This window comes from Pseudopodoces humilis, chromosome 5, assembly GCF_049639895.1.
Source record: "Pseudopodoces humilis isolate 2021_Gansu_Grassland_sample_001 chromosome 5, ASM4963989v1, whole genome shotgun sequence".
NCBI classification, from domain to species: Eukaryota; Metazoa; Chordata; class Aves; order Passeriformes; family Paridae; genus Pseudopodoces; species Pseudopodoces humilis.
In genome coordinates, this window is record NC_142204.1 from 6,851,116 (window position 1) to 6,869,085 (window position 17,970).

Here is a 17,970-nt window from a genome sequence, read left to right on the forward strand (position 1 = left end):
TGAACAAAAAGACAGAAATCCACAAAATAATCTCTTTAAAAAATGAAACCCAAACTGTCAAAGATATCCACTGTTATGGTTGATGCTAAATCTTGCACAAAAACTCCATGAGAAAAATACACTGATAGCAAAATAAGTAAAAAGGACCTGCAAAAGGAGTTTTACAGTCGTATTTTTTTAAACATTTCAGAACGCATATACAGAAGCATCAGCATGAAAATACTTCAATATTTTACTAGAAATGCTAACTTCATACAGTTTCTTTATTTAAATATCTGCAATTCTCAAGTCTAATAATATGGGAAAAAAAGATCTTTTGTTTCCAAGGCTCTGTGAGTGTCCGTGATGCTGTTCTGGTCACAGCGACCCCATCTCCAGGTCACTTGAATCAATGGGGCCAAACTTGTTCCTCTTCCATGAAAACAATCCATGTCAAGTGCTAAGTAGCTCAGCTTCTGGTTATCTCACCGATTCCCCCACACACACCTAGCTTTCAGCCCAACTACTTCTCTAATACCTCACTATCTCCTCTTCCCTTAGAACAGAAAGCCTGTCTGCCACCAAAAAAGGCTATCCTGCTTCCTATCAGCCATGCTTTTCCTGTTCATCCTCAGTCATAAATACATTAAGGCAAACATAACAAAACAAAATGTCATAAGCACTGAAGGTCTTGGCAAATACAAAACTGCAGCACAACCCGCTCTGTGGGAACCTGCTGCCACAGTGACCTACAAACTGGGCTGACTGGTCTGTAAGTCTCTAAGTGTATCAAAACTGAGATTGCTCCTTCTGTCCTTTGTTCCAGTTTCATCTCTCCTCTGCTCACATGCATAAAGTTTCTCATTGCTGACTCTTGTCAGTTGTTACCCTGTGATGGCTGCAAGGCTTTGTGCATGGCAGCAGAGGCAGCAGAGGGTTTGATCCAGGGGATGGACAGCAGGGAGGTGGTGGTGGTGGTCGTCATGGTAACCTGAATCATCTGCTCATTTTGTATCAGTCTAATGAGGCTTTTGAGACGTTCCAGTGATGACTGAGTCCCTTTCTGCTGGGCCATCAGGCTGGTTTTTAGCTCTAAGCATTTCTGTCAAATAAAGAGAAGGGGAGAGAGAAGGAAAGACTGAGAATACATTCAAAGTGGTGTCAAACATCTCTCCAAACACCCTTTGGTGCCTTGGGTGTGCATTCTGCTCAAATGAAGTATGTTCTCCTTTGGGGAAAGAAAAACCACAGTTTAACAAATGGAGTAATCAGCAGTGCTGCACATATTGCAGCAGCTGTCTGAGGGAACAATATTCTTCCCAGGCAAAATGCATTTGGAGGATGTTTCTGACTCCATCCTGTAGACAGCCTGGCAGGAACACCTTCTGCACTCCACAGAGATGCCTGGCATGGCAGTGCAATAGCTGTGTTAGTGAAAATATAGAAGGCACCACTCAGGTCTCTAACTGTTACCAAAGGACCCTGATAAATGCTTGGTGGGTGACCCTCACCAGGATGCATTTCATACTTGCCACACATTTCAGGGAATAGGCTGTGAAGATACATTGATCTCACTGAACATGATATCAATATTTTTCTGGTAGAAAACCTTTCTCCAAGACACAACTGTTACACCAGGGCACTCACAAGTAAGCTTTCATCCCTCAGGGTGGCCAAACTGCACCCTGTGATCGCTTAAAATAAAAACCTCCATGCAAATGGGCACGAGAGCAGGAGCTAAACAAAGGCATCCCAAACCCTCCATTTCTCCAAGAAGAGATAGGAAGAATCAGTAATTCTCCTTCCCCTCCCCAACCACGGGCTGCTGCATCCACCCCATTCTTCTGTGAGGGACAGACCCACATCCTGAATCTGTCTGCAAGATGAAAGGGAACAGTGGTCTCTAATACCTGAAACCTGTTTTCCTTCTCCCACAATGCCCAGGATTCTGACCAAACTGATTACTTGTCTGCAGATTCCTCCTCTTTGGCTATGGTCCAGACTGTCCAGGGATGGGTATTTTCCAGTCCTGGGGAACTGGGGAATGCTCACCTGAAAATCAACTTGTTTGGAAAGCAACTGTGTGGAACTGCTCAAATGTTGGTTTAGAGAGATGAAATTTCAGATGAAAGATAAATTATGTTCTGTTTTTACCATTGCAGCTGTGGGGTGTATGAGAGTGTTCTTTTTCATATAAATATCTCTTAAAATGTCAGAATGAAATTGCTCTGTGCTGACACACCTTTAATTTATTTTCTCCTTTCAAGTGGATACATTTCCAATAAATATAATCATTGGCTGACATTACCATTTAAATAAGAAAGTGCTGCCCACTGAAAGAACCTGATTCTGCTTAGGTAGAAATCTTACTGATTTTGACAGCCATGACACACACCTAATAGCTGACAGATTTTCTTTTTCCAAATTCCTCAGCCCACTGCACTCTCCTACCTACTACATACACGTGTGGCTCCATTAGTGCTATACACATGTACAGGGAATATACAGTGATGTCTTTTAATAAGTTATTGCTTTTCCTTCCACTCTGTTTTACGTGACAACTATTTTAACATGCCTCCTCTGGATAACTGCAATGGTGAAACAAGCAGTGACCAGTTACTCCTGCAGCTGCCACTTCGATTTTTCCAGGGTAAGGAAGTGTTGAATATTTATTGAGGCAGCCATGCAAATTAACAGCTACCTCTCAGGACAGAGATAGCCCCAGAGGGTTCCTTCAGCCATGAAGAGTAGGAATTAGGCTTTGAATTAAGCCCATTCAGCCAGAGACTGATCCTCATAGCACAATATGTGTGGAAGACACCTCCAGATACCGTTTAGCTTTGAAATGAGTTTGGAAAGACAAAATAGTCCATGTCCAGTCATGGAGAGATGCTACAACATCCAGTAAAGATGGTTATTTCTACTTGATATCAAGAGGTTTGAGCAAATGGACAAGCAGCTACCACTGAAGGACACGCTTGTGACTAAACTTTTCACCTAGAGGATGGAAGTGCCTTGAAGTTATTGGGTAGGTCAGAACTATGGATGCAACTACAAGGAAGGCAGCCATGGCTGTTTGTGGAGTTTTGTTTGTATGTGTTTTGCCACAGGAATTCAAGTGATTTCTCCTCTTCAGCCTGCCAGAGTGACTTGCTTTTGTGTGTAAAGAAAATGCACATGTACTTCTTCAGAGAGAAACACTTTCACACTTGAAAATCTATTGCTTGGGAGCTTGAATCATTTTCTAGCCACAAAATACCTTATTTTTTTTGCTTAAATTCATTATAAACTCAGGAGACTCTTTGTCCCCATCAGGTGTCCTACCTTCACTGCATTGTTGAGAACTCGATCTTTTTCTTCTAACTGTCTATGCTCACTCTTCAGCTCACTGCTTCTCTTTAATAACTTTTGCTTCTCTTCTTCTTTGACTGTGGAACAATAAGGTTAAGGATGCAGAGGTTAAGAAAAGGATGTACTGTGCACTTGAGGACAGAAAGCAGAAGCAGGTGTTTTGCATGCTGAGTTAAAGGTCTCATTAGCCTTTTGTCAGTGGGTACAGCCAAAGAAACTGGAGTTTCTGCTTGCAGGCATTTCTTCACTAAAAGGGTGGTTGGGCATTGGAAGGGACTGCCTAGGGAGGTGGTGGAGCCCTCATCCCTGGAGGCATCCATGGAACAACTGGACATGGCACTCAGTGCTCTGGGTTGGTTGACAAGGTGGGATCAGCTACAGGTTGGACTCAATGACCTTGTTGTGGTCTTTTCCAACCTGAACAGTTCTGGGATTCTATGCATGTGTCTATGTAAATGGTTAGCATACAGGAGGACAACCCAAAAGGTACAGTGTACCGTTAAGGTGAATGTAAACACATGCTTAGACCACATGTGATCCTGGAGGTCTCCAAGAAAGAGGTGAATAGTATTTAGGAAGAGGCCAGCCCCTTGTAGCTGCAATAGTGACCCCGGCAGAAAAGCACAATTGTAACTGTGCCAGACCTCCATAAAGGTCCTTACAAATATGATCTAATGCCCCAAACAGCCTCATGTAAGAGTGCAAATGGGAATTAAAAAAGAATAATGCTCAATGCACAGCTGTCACACAGCATATGACTCAAGTGGCTGCCATACTACGTAACACCAATGGACAAACAAATAGAAGTTGGTATTGCTGTGGTGTCTGGGACACTAGTCTGGCATTGTGCTACACACCCAATTACATGGCTCTGCTTAGCTGACTCTGCCTCATAATAATTCTGCCTCAAAATCCTCTTTCAGCCCTGTTCCAGGGAAGACAACATTGTGATGATGACTTCCTCTAGAGAGTGAAGTTCCTGAGAGATCACTCTCATCTTCCTTACAGAGAGAAGATGGCAAAGGGGGAGACCAAAGGGAAAGGGGGAGAAAAAGTCTGGTCTCTCTAGTCACTTGTGGCCCTATGACCTACACCATCAGACCTGGAAGCATCATAACACTACTTCAATATTTCAGCTAAGGACTCAAATGGTGTTGCCTATCATGAGCAGGGAATCCCGTCTAAGTGGCTGAGTTAATCCCTACCTGTTTTATGAGTAACATAGGAGTGAACAATAGCCAGAGTTCCAGTCCATGGCACATTGTCATCTTTCTTTAACACCTATAAGCCCAGGAAATAATAAACGGTTAGGATTCCAAAAAATACATATCAATGTTTGCTCCAGCCTTACAGTTTGGCAGGACCAGAACTTGGGTCCTTGTTGCAGAACATAAAAGTGATCTCAAGGCTAAGCACAAGGAACTCTATGACACAGAATCTACACTTTAGTGACACTTTAGTGTTTTAGTAATTTTCTTCTAACTTTTGCAGTCAGCATTGTCCACAGCAACTAGACAGTTTAGCCTATCTCACATAACCGTGATGAACAGCTGTGTGTAACAAATGTGATTTAAAGAAAAGGAAGGTTTCTCCTCACACCTTTCAGATCCACTGGTGAACAGTGTCTTCTGACACTGCCTCCTTCATCTCTAAGATTTACATTCTTTAGCTACATGCTGGTGGTGTTACTGTAAAGAAAGGAGCTGAAGAAACTGAAGAGACATTTTAAGAGGACAATTCTTAGCAATTCCAGGCAAGCTACAGCACTCCATGTATGTAGTAACTCTAGGATGGTGAAAAATACCAGAAATAAGTACTGAAAACTCCACTAAAAGCCTCTCTGTGCTTCTTTGTCTAGAAGGGACTTCTTTTGTAGTTCACTGAGCTACGACCATAGGTTAGATTTGTACACAAATTTGAGGTGTCTCCCATTTTCCCTTCTTGGTATACCATGCTTCATGTAGCTTACCTTCTGTTGGCACTTTGGGCAGACCCAGAGCCCTTTGGGGGTGGTTTTGAGGGGTGGGTCCAAGCAGTTGAGATGATATGCTCTGGGACATGTGCCACAGGGCTGCAAGTTAACTCCACGCTTGCAAGCAGTGCAGTGCTCATCATGATGGATCTCGTTCTGCAAGAGAAGGGTGCCCTGGGTAAAGTCAATCCATTGAGAACTTCTCTCTATACAGCATTCAAAGCCTCTACTGCAGCAGACAGGCTCCTTCAAACACGAAATCTAATTGTCAAAAGGACCCTGACAGACACAGAAGACAGAAATAATAGATATATGATAGCAACAAATACAAACAACAAATGAGCCAGAAGCAAGTTCTATAAATTGAAACAGAAACATAAACCCCAACTAATCAAACACAGGAGAGAGGAGACTAATATAGCTAGATTGTGACATAGGAATTATTTCACTTTTTTCTTTGCCAGTATGTTACTACAACACATGTATCCCCACGCACGGCTCTGTCCTGGATCATAGTTAATGTGGGGATCACTTGTCCTTCATACCCAAAACAGAAGGAAGCAAGCAAGAAAAGGCTTCTGGGGAAGCACATGTTCCATTTTTCATGCATTGCTTCAAAGGGCAGCTGTGGAAACAGGAGGCTGGAGCACAGCCTTGGGCTATATACCCTCTTTTGTGAACTCCTCTGGCCTCTTTCTCTCTGGCAGTAATTGTTCTCTGTTCAGACTTGCTCTGACAACCTTTCTCCAGCAAGACTGATTAGTGCTTTGTCTGAAGCAATACATAACATGAACTAAGACTCATCAACAAAGTTACAGTGTCATCTAGTAGATTGCTATGCTAATCTGATGGCAACATTAATTACTCTTTTCAATAAAGGAGACACTGATTTTGAAACTCTCATGCCTTGTGAATCATTACAAAAAAATCAGAAATTTCCTACTGGCTTTCCAGGAAGTAGAATAGTAATTATATAATTTTTTTAATTCCAAAAGCATGTTTTCATTTTTAGGAAAATTAATTTCAAAGTTTTATGTCAGTTTTAGTCAGGCTTGTATCTTGAATTCTAAACCAGTCCTGTCAAAAATCACTCTCCAAAATATTATTCTTTATAATCTACCTGCTCAAAGAATCTGAATTTTAACTGCAATGCAAAGAGATATAATCTTTACAAACTAGAATGGTTACTCATTTTTCTTATAAAATTTTCATTAAACTCATAAATCTGGACTAGCAATTTCTCAATCAGTGGAATCAACAAAGGGACTAAACTCAAGCCTTGCATGTGAAAGAGTTCATCTCTTTGAAATTCTAGCTTAGGGACTCAAAGATTTAGTTAAGTGGGAAAAGAGAATACTGCAAATAGGTACCTTGAGAGTGCCTACAGTAATCAGAAGCAAGCACTGAATACACAGTGATGAGAAAGATACCTGCTAATACACAAACTTTGCCACACATACCTTCCAGAATGAATCCTCATTTGCTAGCATATAAAAGAAGGGCAGAAAACAGATTAGTGGAAACTACATTGCTGCAGCAGTTGCTAGTTCTCATCTTTGGGAGTAATTTTAATCAAAATGTGGTATAAGAGATCAGGACATTGCCAAGATGAATGCAGGCAGCAAGCAGTGGAATTAGCATTTCAGATTTAAAAATGTACATTGCAGGAATCCCATGTCCAAAGGTCTGATGCTAAAAGGTCATAGTATTTGAAATTTTCAGGAATTTTCATGCAGAGCTCCTCTCTATGCACCAGTAGTCAAAAAGTCTTCCTGAAGGACCTCAGCCTGCTGGGTGTTGAAATGGCTGGCCCTGAACCAGCAATGGTGTCTCCAGCTAATCATTGAGCACAGATTTAAATGTTGAGCTGATTCCTGGACAAAATGGTCAGCTCCTGTGGGAGTGAGCCTGATGTGTCATCAATTCCTCATCAAACACCAGTGACCTTTGGATGAACTGAGTCTGTAATGATTGTATTCACAACCTGATATGAACAAGAACAAATAGAGCTCACTGGAAAGCAGGCCAAGCTTTCCATAAAAAAAATTTAAAAAATAAATTGTGGAATTAAACACACTTTGGTCCAAAAATAAAAAGCAAAAAAAAAATTAAGAGCTTTATGGAAACTGCACAGTGTTGCAATTCTTGCTGCTGATTTCACAGAATCACAGGATATCCTAAGCTAAGAAGGGACCCATCAGGATCATTGTGTCCAGCTACTGACCCTTCACAGACACCCCAACAATCCCACCCCATGCCTGAGAATGTTGTCCAAAGTCTTCTGGAGCTCTGGCAGCCTTGGGGCTGTGACCAGTCCCTGGGGAATCTGTTCAGCGCTCCACCACTCTCTGGAGGAAGAACCTTTTCCTTATATCCAGCCTAATATGCCCCTGGCACAGGTCCAGCCATTTGCTTGGGTTCTTGCAAGGGGATGGAGCACACTGTCCCAGTGAAAAACACTTAATGGACAGGCCTTTCTTTGGGTTTAAGTGGAGACAACCAAACTGATACTTCTCTTCTGGCCTCCTTCAGCTCCCTCTCTGATGAGAGTGGAAATATAGCTGTCCCACTGTGATTCCTCATATCAGACCCACCTGGAAGTCCCCTCCCACCATTACACACTGGTTTTACACACTGATGTGTGCATACACGTGAAGATGTACACATGAGCAGGCCCACACACGTGTAGGAAGAGGAACTCGAGAATAAAGAAACAGTTTCACCTAACTTGGACCACAGGCTGTAAATCCACATGTCTTTTGCTGACAGCACACAGTGCTGCCACTCCTGCACAGAGTGCAAGAACAGGGCAATCACTGAGTAAATCCAGAAGCATCCTTCCGATGATGGCAGTTTATGGGCTTCCCTAACCCTGAGCTTGCATCTTCATTTTTATATTTAACAGCCTCTGATAGACTGTATTCTATATTTTATATTTTTTATTTTATTCTATATTTTGTATTTTATAAATTTCTCTACTTTTCCCTAGCAATCATAGTACACTTTGGCAATGAATCCTGTAATCACAGACTTATAAAATGTGTAGATGTTACTTCATATCCAAAAATACACACACAAAGATCCACCACTGGATGACACCATGATTACTCAGGGGATATAAATGTTAGTCAGATAAACAGAGGTTTGATAATTGAATCGTTTGTACAAATGATACATGTCAGGGGATGTGACCTCATTTCAGATAAGACATTTTCATATAAATGAATCCTGATTAATTAACATTTTGATCAAAATTTACAAGAATTGTCCTCTTCTATATTTCCAGAAATGACAGTTGTTTCCTGGACATCATGGGGGCTTTTTCTAGTTCATTTATTTGTCTTTTCAGCTCACTTTTGCTACAAAGTTTTAAATGTCTTAAAACATGTCCACTTCCCTCTTCTAGTTGCTGAAAAATTAAACTGAGGACAATATTTTTAAAGGAGCATTTTTTAAGAGAAGGGGCAGCCATCTCTGCACTGAAGCTGGAGAGCTGCATGACTGCAGAGCCAAGCAATCTGGGACAGCACCTGCCTTCTGTTCAGCGCTTGCATGGCATGCAGCAAAACAGTGCTGGTGTCAAAAGAATCCTTGCAGAGGTGGGGAATTCTGCTATAATGAAGTCCATCTCAACATTCTCAGAATATGCAGAACTCCAGCACATATTCTGGATTCTGGAAAAACCAAAGACACAGGACTCAGAGGAATTAATGATTAAGGAGAGAGGTTGCTGATTTTCAGGAAGCTCCAGGACAGCTGCATCAGTAGATCTCTATCACTTGCCTCCTTGCTTGCAAATAAAATGAGAAACATGTAATGAAAGTAAGGTCAGAGATATCAAACCCTAACTTAAACCCACCAAGGGGCTGGCAGCACAACTTGCTAACAATGCCATTCTGTCCTGATTTCTCATATGTGTTTACATGGAAAAAACGAGTGCTATAATAACACAAACAATAAATTGCAATTTTAATTTTGAAGATAAAACTAAGCCAGGAATAATATTCTTTCTAGTGGGGCTCACATGAGCCTGCTAAGAGGCAGGTCATCATAGCTGTAATAACCTCTCCTGTCCTCTGAGACCAAACACATTACAGGAATATGGTAAGTAGGCCAAGTGTCTGTATCTGGCATATGAAGTTTTGAAGGCAGAGAGAAGCACTGGTGCCTTTCAGTCAGTGCTCCTGTGGTGCAAGAAGTCAAGGCAGAGGCAAAAAGGTGAATCTCAAGTGCTAAACATGACACTTGACAGGGAGATCAAGCAAACACTGAAAAACTGTCAAAACTTCATGTCTCAATTATAATTACCGCTGCAAATGCTCCTAATACTGAAATAATATTTAACTTAGAAAAAGGTCTCTCTTCCCTCACCTCTAATGCATCTCAATAAAGAATAAGTTATAAAGGCAAAACAAGGGCAAGGACAGAATCAAATTTCTTTACTGGCTTTGTCTCCTCTTCTGAAATACAAGCTTCTCACTTTCTTCCTTAAAAAACTACATAGGTCTTGTCTGAAGAATTAAACTGTACTCAACATTCTCTGTGTTTCATCTCACATGTTCCAACTATTTGTCTTCCCTGTGTTGTACATTTTTTCCTGAAATGCACTCCTTCCCATGAGTTAATCATCAGCATCCCCAAATGGCTCCTCTGAGCTGTTAACTCTCAAGGCATTTACTGTTAAGTTTCAGATTTGAAGTTCTTATAAATACAAGACTGGAAGGCATCTTCAAGGTCATCACATCTAGATTTATGGCTCTATCTCTTGGAATCAGATAAAGTGGTTTTCAGCCTTTGTTATTGAATCAAAAGTTGTGGGAAATTTCTAGTGCTTGAAGATGGAGAGCAGTTTCTTAAAACTGGTGGAAAGGGGGAAATGAAAAGCCTAAAATAGTAATTGTTTTTCAATACATATTTTTAAGCACTTGGGGTTGGCAACACTACTTTCTTCAATCAGTTCTCTCACTGCATGGTGCTTAAAGTGCCAGAGATCAGATTTTCCACTGATTGCAGAGGCTTTGGATCCATTTGTATACAATTGTGACCTTTAGCCTTAGTCTTCCATTGTTTTTGCAGGAAAACAAACTATTTTCACTCCATATTAAAAAATACAGGGGCATTACACAAAGTAATGCCCTATGGCATCCTAACAGTAACTCATATGCCTACTAATAAATTTTTGACATATCATTAGAATAGTAGTATATTCATTTAAAAATATGCTTACCTCTCGTTGAAAGGAACAAGGGGTTATTCAAATAATTCGATGCAAGGCGTTTCCGCTAGAAGGGAAAAGAAACCAACCCCCGTGTCATTGCAAAGTGCTCTGGTTGTCTCTTACATTTCAGATTATCAATCTTCATGGGCTTACCTCATACCTAACCAGCTCTCCAAAAGCTACTTAGACTGACCACTGACACAGTCAGACAAACATGTGCATGGTTTACCTTTCTAACAAGTTTTTCATACAGCAGTTTATTGTGCATTAAATTTTATTACGAAGAGAGAAATACAAATTGTAAATGTTATTGATGGGGTTGCAGGATATGTTGCATGGGCTGGTAAGAGCAAGACTACAGCAGAACTAATTCCAAGCTCAACAACATCTATAAGGGAAAATCGTTGCTGTGAAGTGACATCTTTATTTGCTTATATAGAAATGGTCATGGATTTCTCACCTGCAGGAAAAGCACTGCTGTCTTTGTGACACCTTCATACAGTTCAGAGCAACTTACTGCATTTGAAAGCAACAAGTGAAGGCTTTAGCAAAATATTTCCCTTTCAGAAGTGAATGTGCAGGACCTTGAGGAGCTGGCAGTGATTTCAATCTGCTGAGATCACCAAACTTACAAACAGAGAGCAGCACAAACCTGTCTGAGATGTTTAACTCCTGTAAATGCAGCCCATGGCCAGCCTTGTCTGACAGCACAAGCTGTGGTCAATAGCAAGCCAGGCTTCATTCATAGTCTAGACAACCCCAACTTTTTCCTCTGAGCCATCCAAAAACAAACTTGTACAGCAGGAATGGAAACAACACCATTTCCCTCCATTAGATATTGTTAGATTGTGCTTGGAAGAAAATTAGAGGGGGTTTGCTACTAAATTATTTATTCTGTGGTGAACAAATTGTTATCTTATAGATGGGTGCCTGCCAGTCTGTTAATGAATTTTGAATAGATGTTTCTTAAAAAAATAACCACCCCAAAACTTAACCCTTTCCTATGAAAAAAAAAGACTGAGGGTAGGAAAATAAAATGGTATCTCATTTTTTTAAGAACAAAATTTTGAAAAGAAAAGGCACACCATTCAAGTGAAGACATAAGACCATGATCACGTTTTTGCAATCAAAGTTAGTATCACCAGTACAAATGCTGAGCTCCTGCCAATTTGAGGGGTGTTGCCAAATAAAAGGTTTAATTTATATGCAATTTCAATTTAAACCATCATTCATTAAAGATCATTCAGAAGACTAAACTGCACCAAAATGCCTGAAATGCCACAAATACCTCAACTCACTGATTAGCAAACCAGTCTGAGCAGCTAATTGATCAGAGAAAAACCATCTGCCTCCATTTTACTTGAATGACATTCCCCATGGTCAGTACTTAATGACAGCTCCTAATGAGCACACAGCTGATCAGCCACAGGAGTCTTTCACAGACATTTCTTTCCCCATGCCATCCTTCATTTCTGTGTATGCTTTTGAGAATAGATATAATGAGAAGTATGAACTAGGGGTGCAGCAGACCTAGGCCATCTTCTCTTCCACCTCTGCTCCAAAGAGTTTGTCACAAACACCAATCTGGCTGGCTACAACCACAATACTCTGCTGCAAGTATTTTAATAATCAGGACCAAAACGTCTAAGGAGATTTAATGCTAACAAGGCTGAAGTTCCTACAGTGTTAAATAGTGCACGTATGGACATCAGTATTTGCACTGAAGAAAATAGTTGAGGAATTCTGAAGAACTCAAGTGCTCAGAGCTGCTCTGGAGTATAAAAATCTCCAGTGTTATCAAAAAAAGTACAATCAAACAACTCGGCAGTTTGACTGCAGCAGGGGTTTCTTCTTAGCCTCATCTGTTTGCTTTCTGCCAACAAAGATAGAAATCTGAAATACTGGCATACCAGAAATTCTGCATCCCTTATGCCTAAATAAAGAACAATCACTTTCTTTAGACTTAGAGAACTCAGAACACAGAGAAACCTTGCTAAAATGGAGAGCTGGCTGCAACTGAGTTTCATTTCAGTTGCAAGTTCAAACAGTAAACCCAAAGTGTGCTGAAATTTTAAAAGTGAAATTTTAATTAGCTGAATAAATGCATATATGTTAGTTTAGAAACAAAGAAAAAGAAATCAGAAAAAGTTAAGCCTATTTATGTGCTGCTTTTATACCAAGTTTGTAATCCAATATTATGTAGGACCAAATTCTGATACTTCTATAAATGCAACAGTGTAAGTGTAACAGACAATGGAGATTATACAGAGCATTTTATTTTTAATAATGCATTATTATATTTATTATGCAGATTTCTATACCCCCTGCAGACCACATTGATTCTTAAGCCAACACACCCCTTTTCTGAATGTCACTAATAAAACACCAAATATCTTCATTTTTTATTTAGCACATAAGAAAAGAGAAATAGCAATGCACATTTGAATCTAATGCAGCATTTCTGTTCTCCAGATATGGTCTAAAGGGACTGCCTTTGTAGATGAAAGAGTAATTAGGTCCCACATTAATTTAGTCCTTTTGGTCTTTATTAAAACTAAGATGAGTTCTAGTTTGGAGCAAGTGATGTTGTGGGGTGAAAACCTGTTGCTTTAGCCACTGAGCTATTTTCCTTCTTTTCTACATCAGTATCTTTTTACAAGTATCTGTGGTTCTGCATTCATATATATTTTTGTAGTAAGAAACACTTATTATATGAAATAGAACTGTGGTAAAAAAAGTGAATGATAAAGTACCTCTGTTTCCAAGAGTCCACTGTAGGCTGGATTTGCTGTGCTTCTTCTCTTTCTTTCCTGACGCTTGCTCTGGATTTCTGTAACCATGGAAAGGAACATGAACTGTGTCTTTCTCATTCATCAGTGAAAAATGTAGATATAACTTGTTAAGCAAGATGATCTTACCCTCAGCCCCTTGAGCTTTGTGTTCCGTTTCAGTTTCTAAAGTATAATTGGGTTTCATCAGCATTTATATTTGCTGCAGTTCAAGGTTTGACATTAATAAGCTTTTCCTCGTGAGATTCACAGGCATTTTTTAGATTTTCCTTCCTTCAAGGTAGACTTCTGCTGTCCTACAAGAATTTTATTATGATCCCTTCAGACACATATTCAGCAAGCATCATCAGAGAGCCTTCAAAGTACTCTCAATGTCTGCTATTAACAGAAGGGAAGCATTTAAAGCAATTAAGCCTTTAGTTCATATCATATGAAAGTACAGAGAACCTTTGAAATTCAATTTATTTTACTTTTTCTCCATGGAGGCTAGAAAAAGCGTAGTTGAAATGGCACAGATGGATTCAGTTCTGACCAGGGTGTGATGATTTATCCACCCAGAAGCATACAACATACAGAATTCATGATCCTGAGCTTGCAAAATGTCACTATGAGCCATGTGTGTATATGTGTCACTGCAAACACCAGCACACAGATGGGCTCCTTGGACTGCAGCCCATTTCTCCCTTCCACTAAACTTCCACAATTCCCTTCCACTAAATGGTGACACCTATTGAAGATGGGACGTGCTGAGGACTGTGTTTGGCAACCACTAGCCATGTGCACAACTCTGTAAAGACACAGAGGGAGAAGATTACTTGGCCACAGAAATCTGTAGGTTTAATGCTACTTTGATCTGAGCTAGGATTCAATTTACATCATATGGAATTTCTTTTTCCAGCTCCTGACATCAGTTCAGAATGCTGAGATTATTACAAGCATGTGTTTTAGAGCCTACTATTTTGATTCTAAGCCCCAGACACACTTTAGCAAGGAGAGCCACAGCATTCATCCCATGACATGAAGTGTGTGCTCTGTTCCAAAATATTTCCTATGTGAATATTTTAAGTTAAAGTCTGCAATGAGGTACCAGAAGGATCTTGTTAGTCTAAATGCCTCCATGGTGGTGATACTTTTGTCTTGCTCTGTCTCAGAAGGAGAGGAACCTTGGTGCAGCGATAAAACAGAGGAAGTGGCCCTTGGCTGACTCTTTCCTTTGGTCTCAGCAGTGTGAGCTCAAGCTGTGGCTCTTGCAGCCAGGCTCAGGACCCTTATCAGTGAATTCAGGGCTTGCAGCATCTCAGCACTGCCATGGCAATGCAGAGAAAAAACTGGAGTTAGGACAGGCTCAGTCTTCCAGAAGTGGTCACAGGGATACAAGATTGTGACTTTCAGTGGCCCAGAAAAAGAAACAAATAATTCAAATGCAGCTGAGTTTCCTTTATATGTAACTGGGCCAAGCATCTCATAAAAGAACAACAGTGATGGATCTGTTGCTCTCTGCCCTTCTTGGTCCCAAGTTAAAGAGAAAATTTAAGAGCTGTCAGGGAGGAAAAGTAATAGCAGTGGGAATAGATGGAAATTAAGAGAGAGAGAGTAATGAATGGAAGCAGCTCGAGATGTACAACACATTTTGCAGCCATCAGGGAGGGAGAGCACTTTATGGAAACAAAAATACCATGCATCTATGTACATAGATGGTTTGGTATTGTGGTTTGGTCAATAATTACACCTAGGCAGAGCAAAAGCATACACTGGTGTGCTATCTTTTGTTACTTGTTACTTCTGCTAAAAAAGTATTGTGTACTTTTCAGAACAGGGTGCAATAAAGTTAAATTAAATTTGTTTCAACTGATGAAATCATAAATATTTCAGTAATCTAGATGGATAAAGATTTTTAGAAAGACTTGAACTAGAGGTCCTTCTTTTAAAGTTTTGCTTTCTATCATTTTTAAAAAAAACAATTGTAATGTTAAAAGGTGTTCTAATAGCCTAGAGAGATTCAATATGTTAGAACCATGCACTGCATCACAGAGTTGAGCTATCTTATTCCTTAGCTTATCAATTAAAAAAATAGAAACCAAACAGGAAAAATTAAGCTCTAATACATTTGACAGATTAATGAATTTGAAGATAGCTTTATGTTGGAGGCCAAACTGCAGTGAGCTGCTGCCTTCACCAATAAACGCTCTGCATGGTCATTGTATGAGGCCCATGATGGCAATTTATCTTCAGGGAAAGCTGTACCCTGCAGACTCTCAGTCAGTGGAAGCAGCTGTGTTCATTTACTGGTAAAGATGCCTCACACTCAGCCTCTGCAGAACAGAGCTCTTTTCCCAGGCAGGGAATGCTTGTGTGGAGGTTAGGGGAAAAGGCTTCTAGGCAGATAGAGAAATCCATATGGAAGTGGATCACAGCCCTTCACCAGAAAATTAATGAATAAAATTAAGAAAAACAGTAACACTGAAAATTAAAGATACCAAATGAATAAGTTTTTAATGATCCCATCTTGATAGAGTTAATGTGAATTGAGGAATAATTAGAAGTTTTAATATAAATGGAACTGTCTAATGACCACTGTTTCCTGATAAGAGCAATGACTGATAACTGTAAGCATGATAGAGCGGTAAAATAATAACCTTTAGCATGTGAAACCTAGAAGGACATTTTTGACAGCTGTAATCACCAATTTTGGTGAAGAAATACCCTTTCCATAGTAAATAGGTCTTGGATGGAACCGTTTATTTATTGCTAGTAGGAATATAAAAAGTGAATTTGTCTTCAAGAATTGATTCTGCATGGTAAGTGTTGTAGCACTTTGGTTTAAAATGTGCATCTCCACACTTGGTGTAGGAATAGAGTAGATCACTGGTTGGCATTTTGAACATAAGCAATAAATCTACACAAACAATTTATTAGTCCAAATAAAATCAAAGGGAATAGAATTATTCAAAATTAGGTCCGCTCTGTTGTAAGCATAATTTGTATTTCAACACAACTTCAAATGTTGTCCTGTTCTCCTTAGACAACAAAAACAAGATCCAGTCATCATTTGCACATTTTGGATTATAAATCTTCTCTCCAAATTGTTGTAGCTTTTTGATTTCCATTTCAATCCATTGCCATTAAGGGATTAAAAATTACAAAGGCTTATAATTTCTTTAAACTGCTTTCAAGTTTTCAGTCACTGGGTCATTAAATGATTTTTTTTTAAATGCAGATTTAAAGAGGAAAAAACACTGAAAAATGGCAGCAAGACCCACAGGAAACCCGTTGCATATACTGAGGAGACATTACAATTCAGATGTATTTTCTCACTAATTCTCCACTTGTCTTAAAACCAAAGAACTAGAAATCTTAGTAAAAGGAAATCAAGCTAAAAATGGTAGATACCTTGAGACAGCAAGGTAGCTAAGCATGCTCCTAAGTCTAAAGCACATAAAACTTAAACTCAGTGCACTGGAAATTCCTAAGTGTTTTGCTAACTATGGTCCATGGGATGGGTGGTAAATATCAATTGCCATTAACACTTTTTGTGATCAAGAACCACTGTCAGCTGACATAGATACCAGCTTTCTCTCCTTTGGATTGTGATTCCTTGGTGGAATCACACCAACTTGTTGTGGCTGAGCTTGTAATTAAAACCATCAGGGTGCAGATCTTTTCTTAAAATATTTGTATCATCTCTGTCCATGAGAACTATTCTGCCACCCCAACTTGTCTCACAACACTGGAAATTTTACTAAAAAGACTCTTTTTCCCCCCTCTCATCTATAATTTCAGAACAACAAAGCTAGGGCAAAGAAAGATATAAATCTGCTAACTTTTGCAAGCTATTTTTGGAAGGCTGGAGAAGGAAACTGAAAACTATGTGATACTACATTTAGATTATGTGCAATATTCATTTGAAGTCATATTCAGGAGCCTGGGAAGACATGCTAAAGGCTCTCATGCAAACCCAGGATTGATTAGATGGGAAGTTAAGTTTTTGGCTAAGTGGGGAAAATGGAATGAAGGAATTCTTTGTGAGAAGTAGTCTTAAGTAAGTAAAATGTTATGAAACAAATGCCAGTTTTTCACCACTATTTTACACATTATTTTGTGGAACTCTAGAGATGGCAGACAGTCAACTCAAGAACTGGAAGTCCATCTCACATGGACACTTGTTGCATATCTGGGCAAACATCTTTGAACCTCACAGATCCATCAACCATATCAGAGGTGGTCAGAGCCTTTGAAGGATTTTTGTTTCACTGTTTACTCCAATTGTTAACATATTTTAAAGGACCACAATGACTGAGTGAGTCCAAATACCACCCTGTGCCAAGCATTCTGGTGGCTGACTGCAGGGCCTGTCCTCATGCCCCTTGAGCTGTGCCATGGGGTGGGAGGCAGAGCTAAGTAAGGCCACCCGCTATTGTGAGACTGAAAGGCACAATTGTGCAAAAGGTAACATTTAATCTGATCTTTTAATTTTCATTTTTTCTGTTTTCATGCCCTTCAGAAGATGGCAGAAGGAAAAACTGAGAGGGAATCTTGTTGATGTGTATAAATATCTGCAGGCAGGGGTCAGAGCATGGCCTGGGCTGTGCTCTACAGTGCCCAGCAACAGGACAAGAGGCAACGTGCAGAAACTGATGTCCAGGAAGTTTCTCCTGAACATG

The 17,970-nt window shown here is 39.8% G+C and overlaps 1 protein-coding gene across 2 annotated transcripts in view; it reads right to left on the reverse strand.

Moving 5' to 3' along the window:
- Positions 1 to 481: 481 nt before the first annotated feature.
- Positions 482 to 17,970, reverse strand: part of PHF21B (PHD finger protein 21B) — a 175,977-nt gene continuing 158,488 nt past the window's right edge. For both annotated transcript variants that reach the window (XM_088055481.1, XM_088055482.1), the window contains 7 exons: positions 13,274 to 13,350; positions 10,530 to 10,584; positions 6,763 to 6,785; positions 5,300 to 5,458; positions 4,536 to 4,611; positions 3,304 to 3,407; positions 482 to 1,081 (listed from right to left, as the gene is read on the reverse strand). In XM_088055481.1, the coding sequence (XP_087911607.1) occupies positions 857 to 1,081; positions 3,304 to 3,407; positions 4,536 to 4,611; positions 5,300 to 5,458; positions 6,763 to 6,785; positions 10,530 to 10,584; positions 13,274 to 13,350 (719 nt within the window). In that variant the 3' untranslated portion in view covers positions 482 to 856. The remainder of the gene's footprint in view (positions 1,082 to 3,303; positions 3,408 to 4,535; positions 4,612 to 5,299; positions 5,459 to 6,762; positions 6,786 to 10,529; positions 10,585 to 13,273; positions 13,351 to 17,970) is intronic.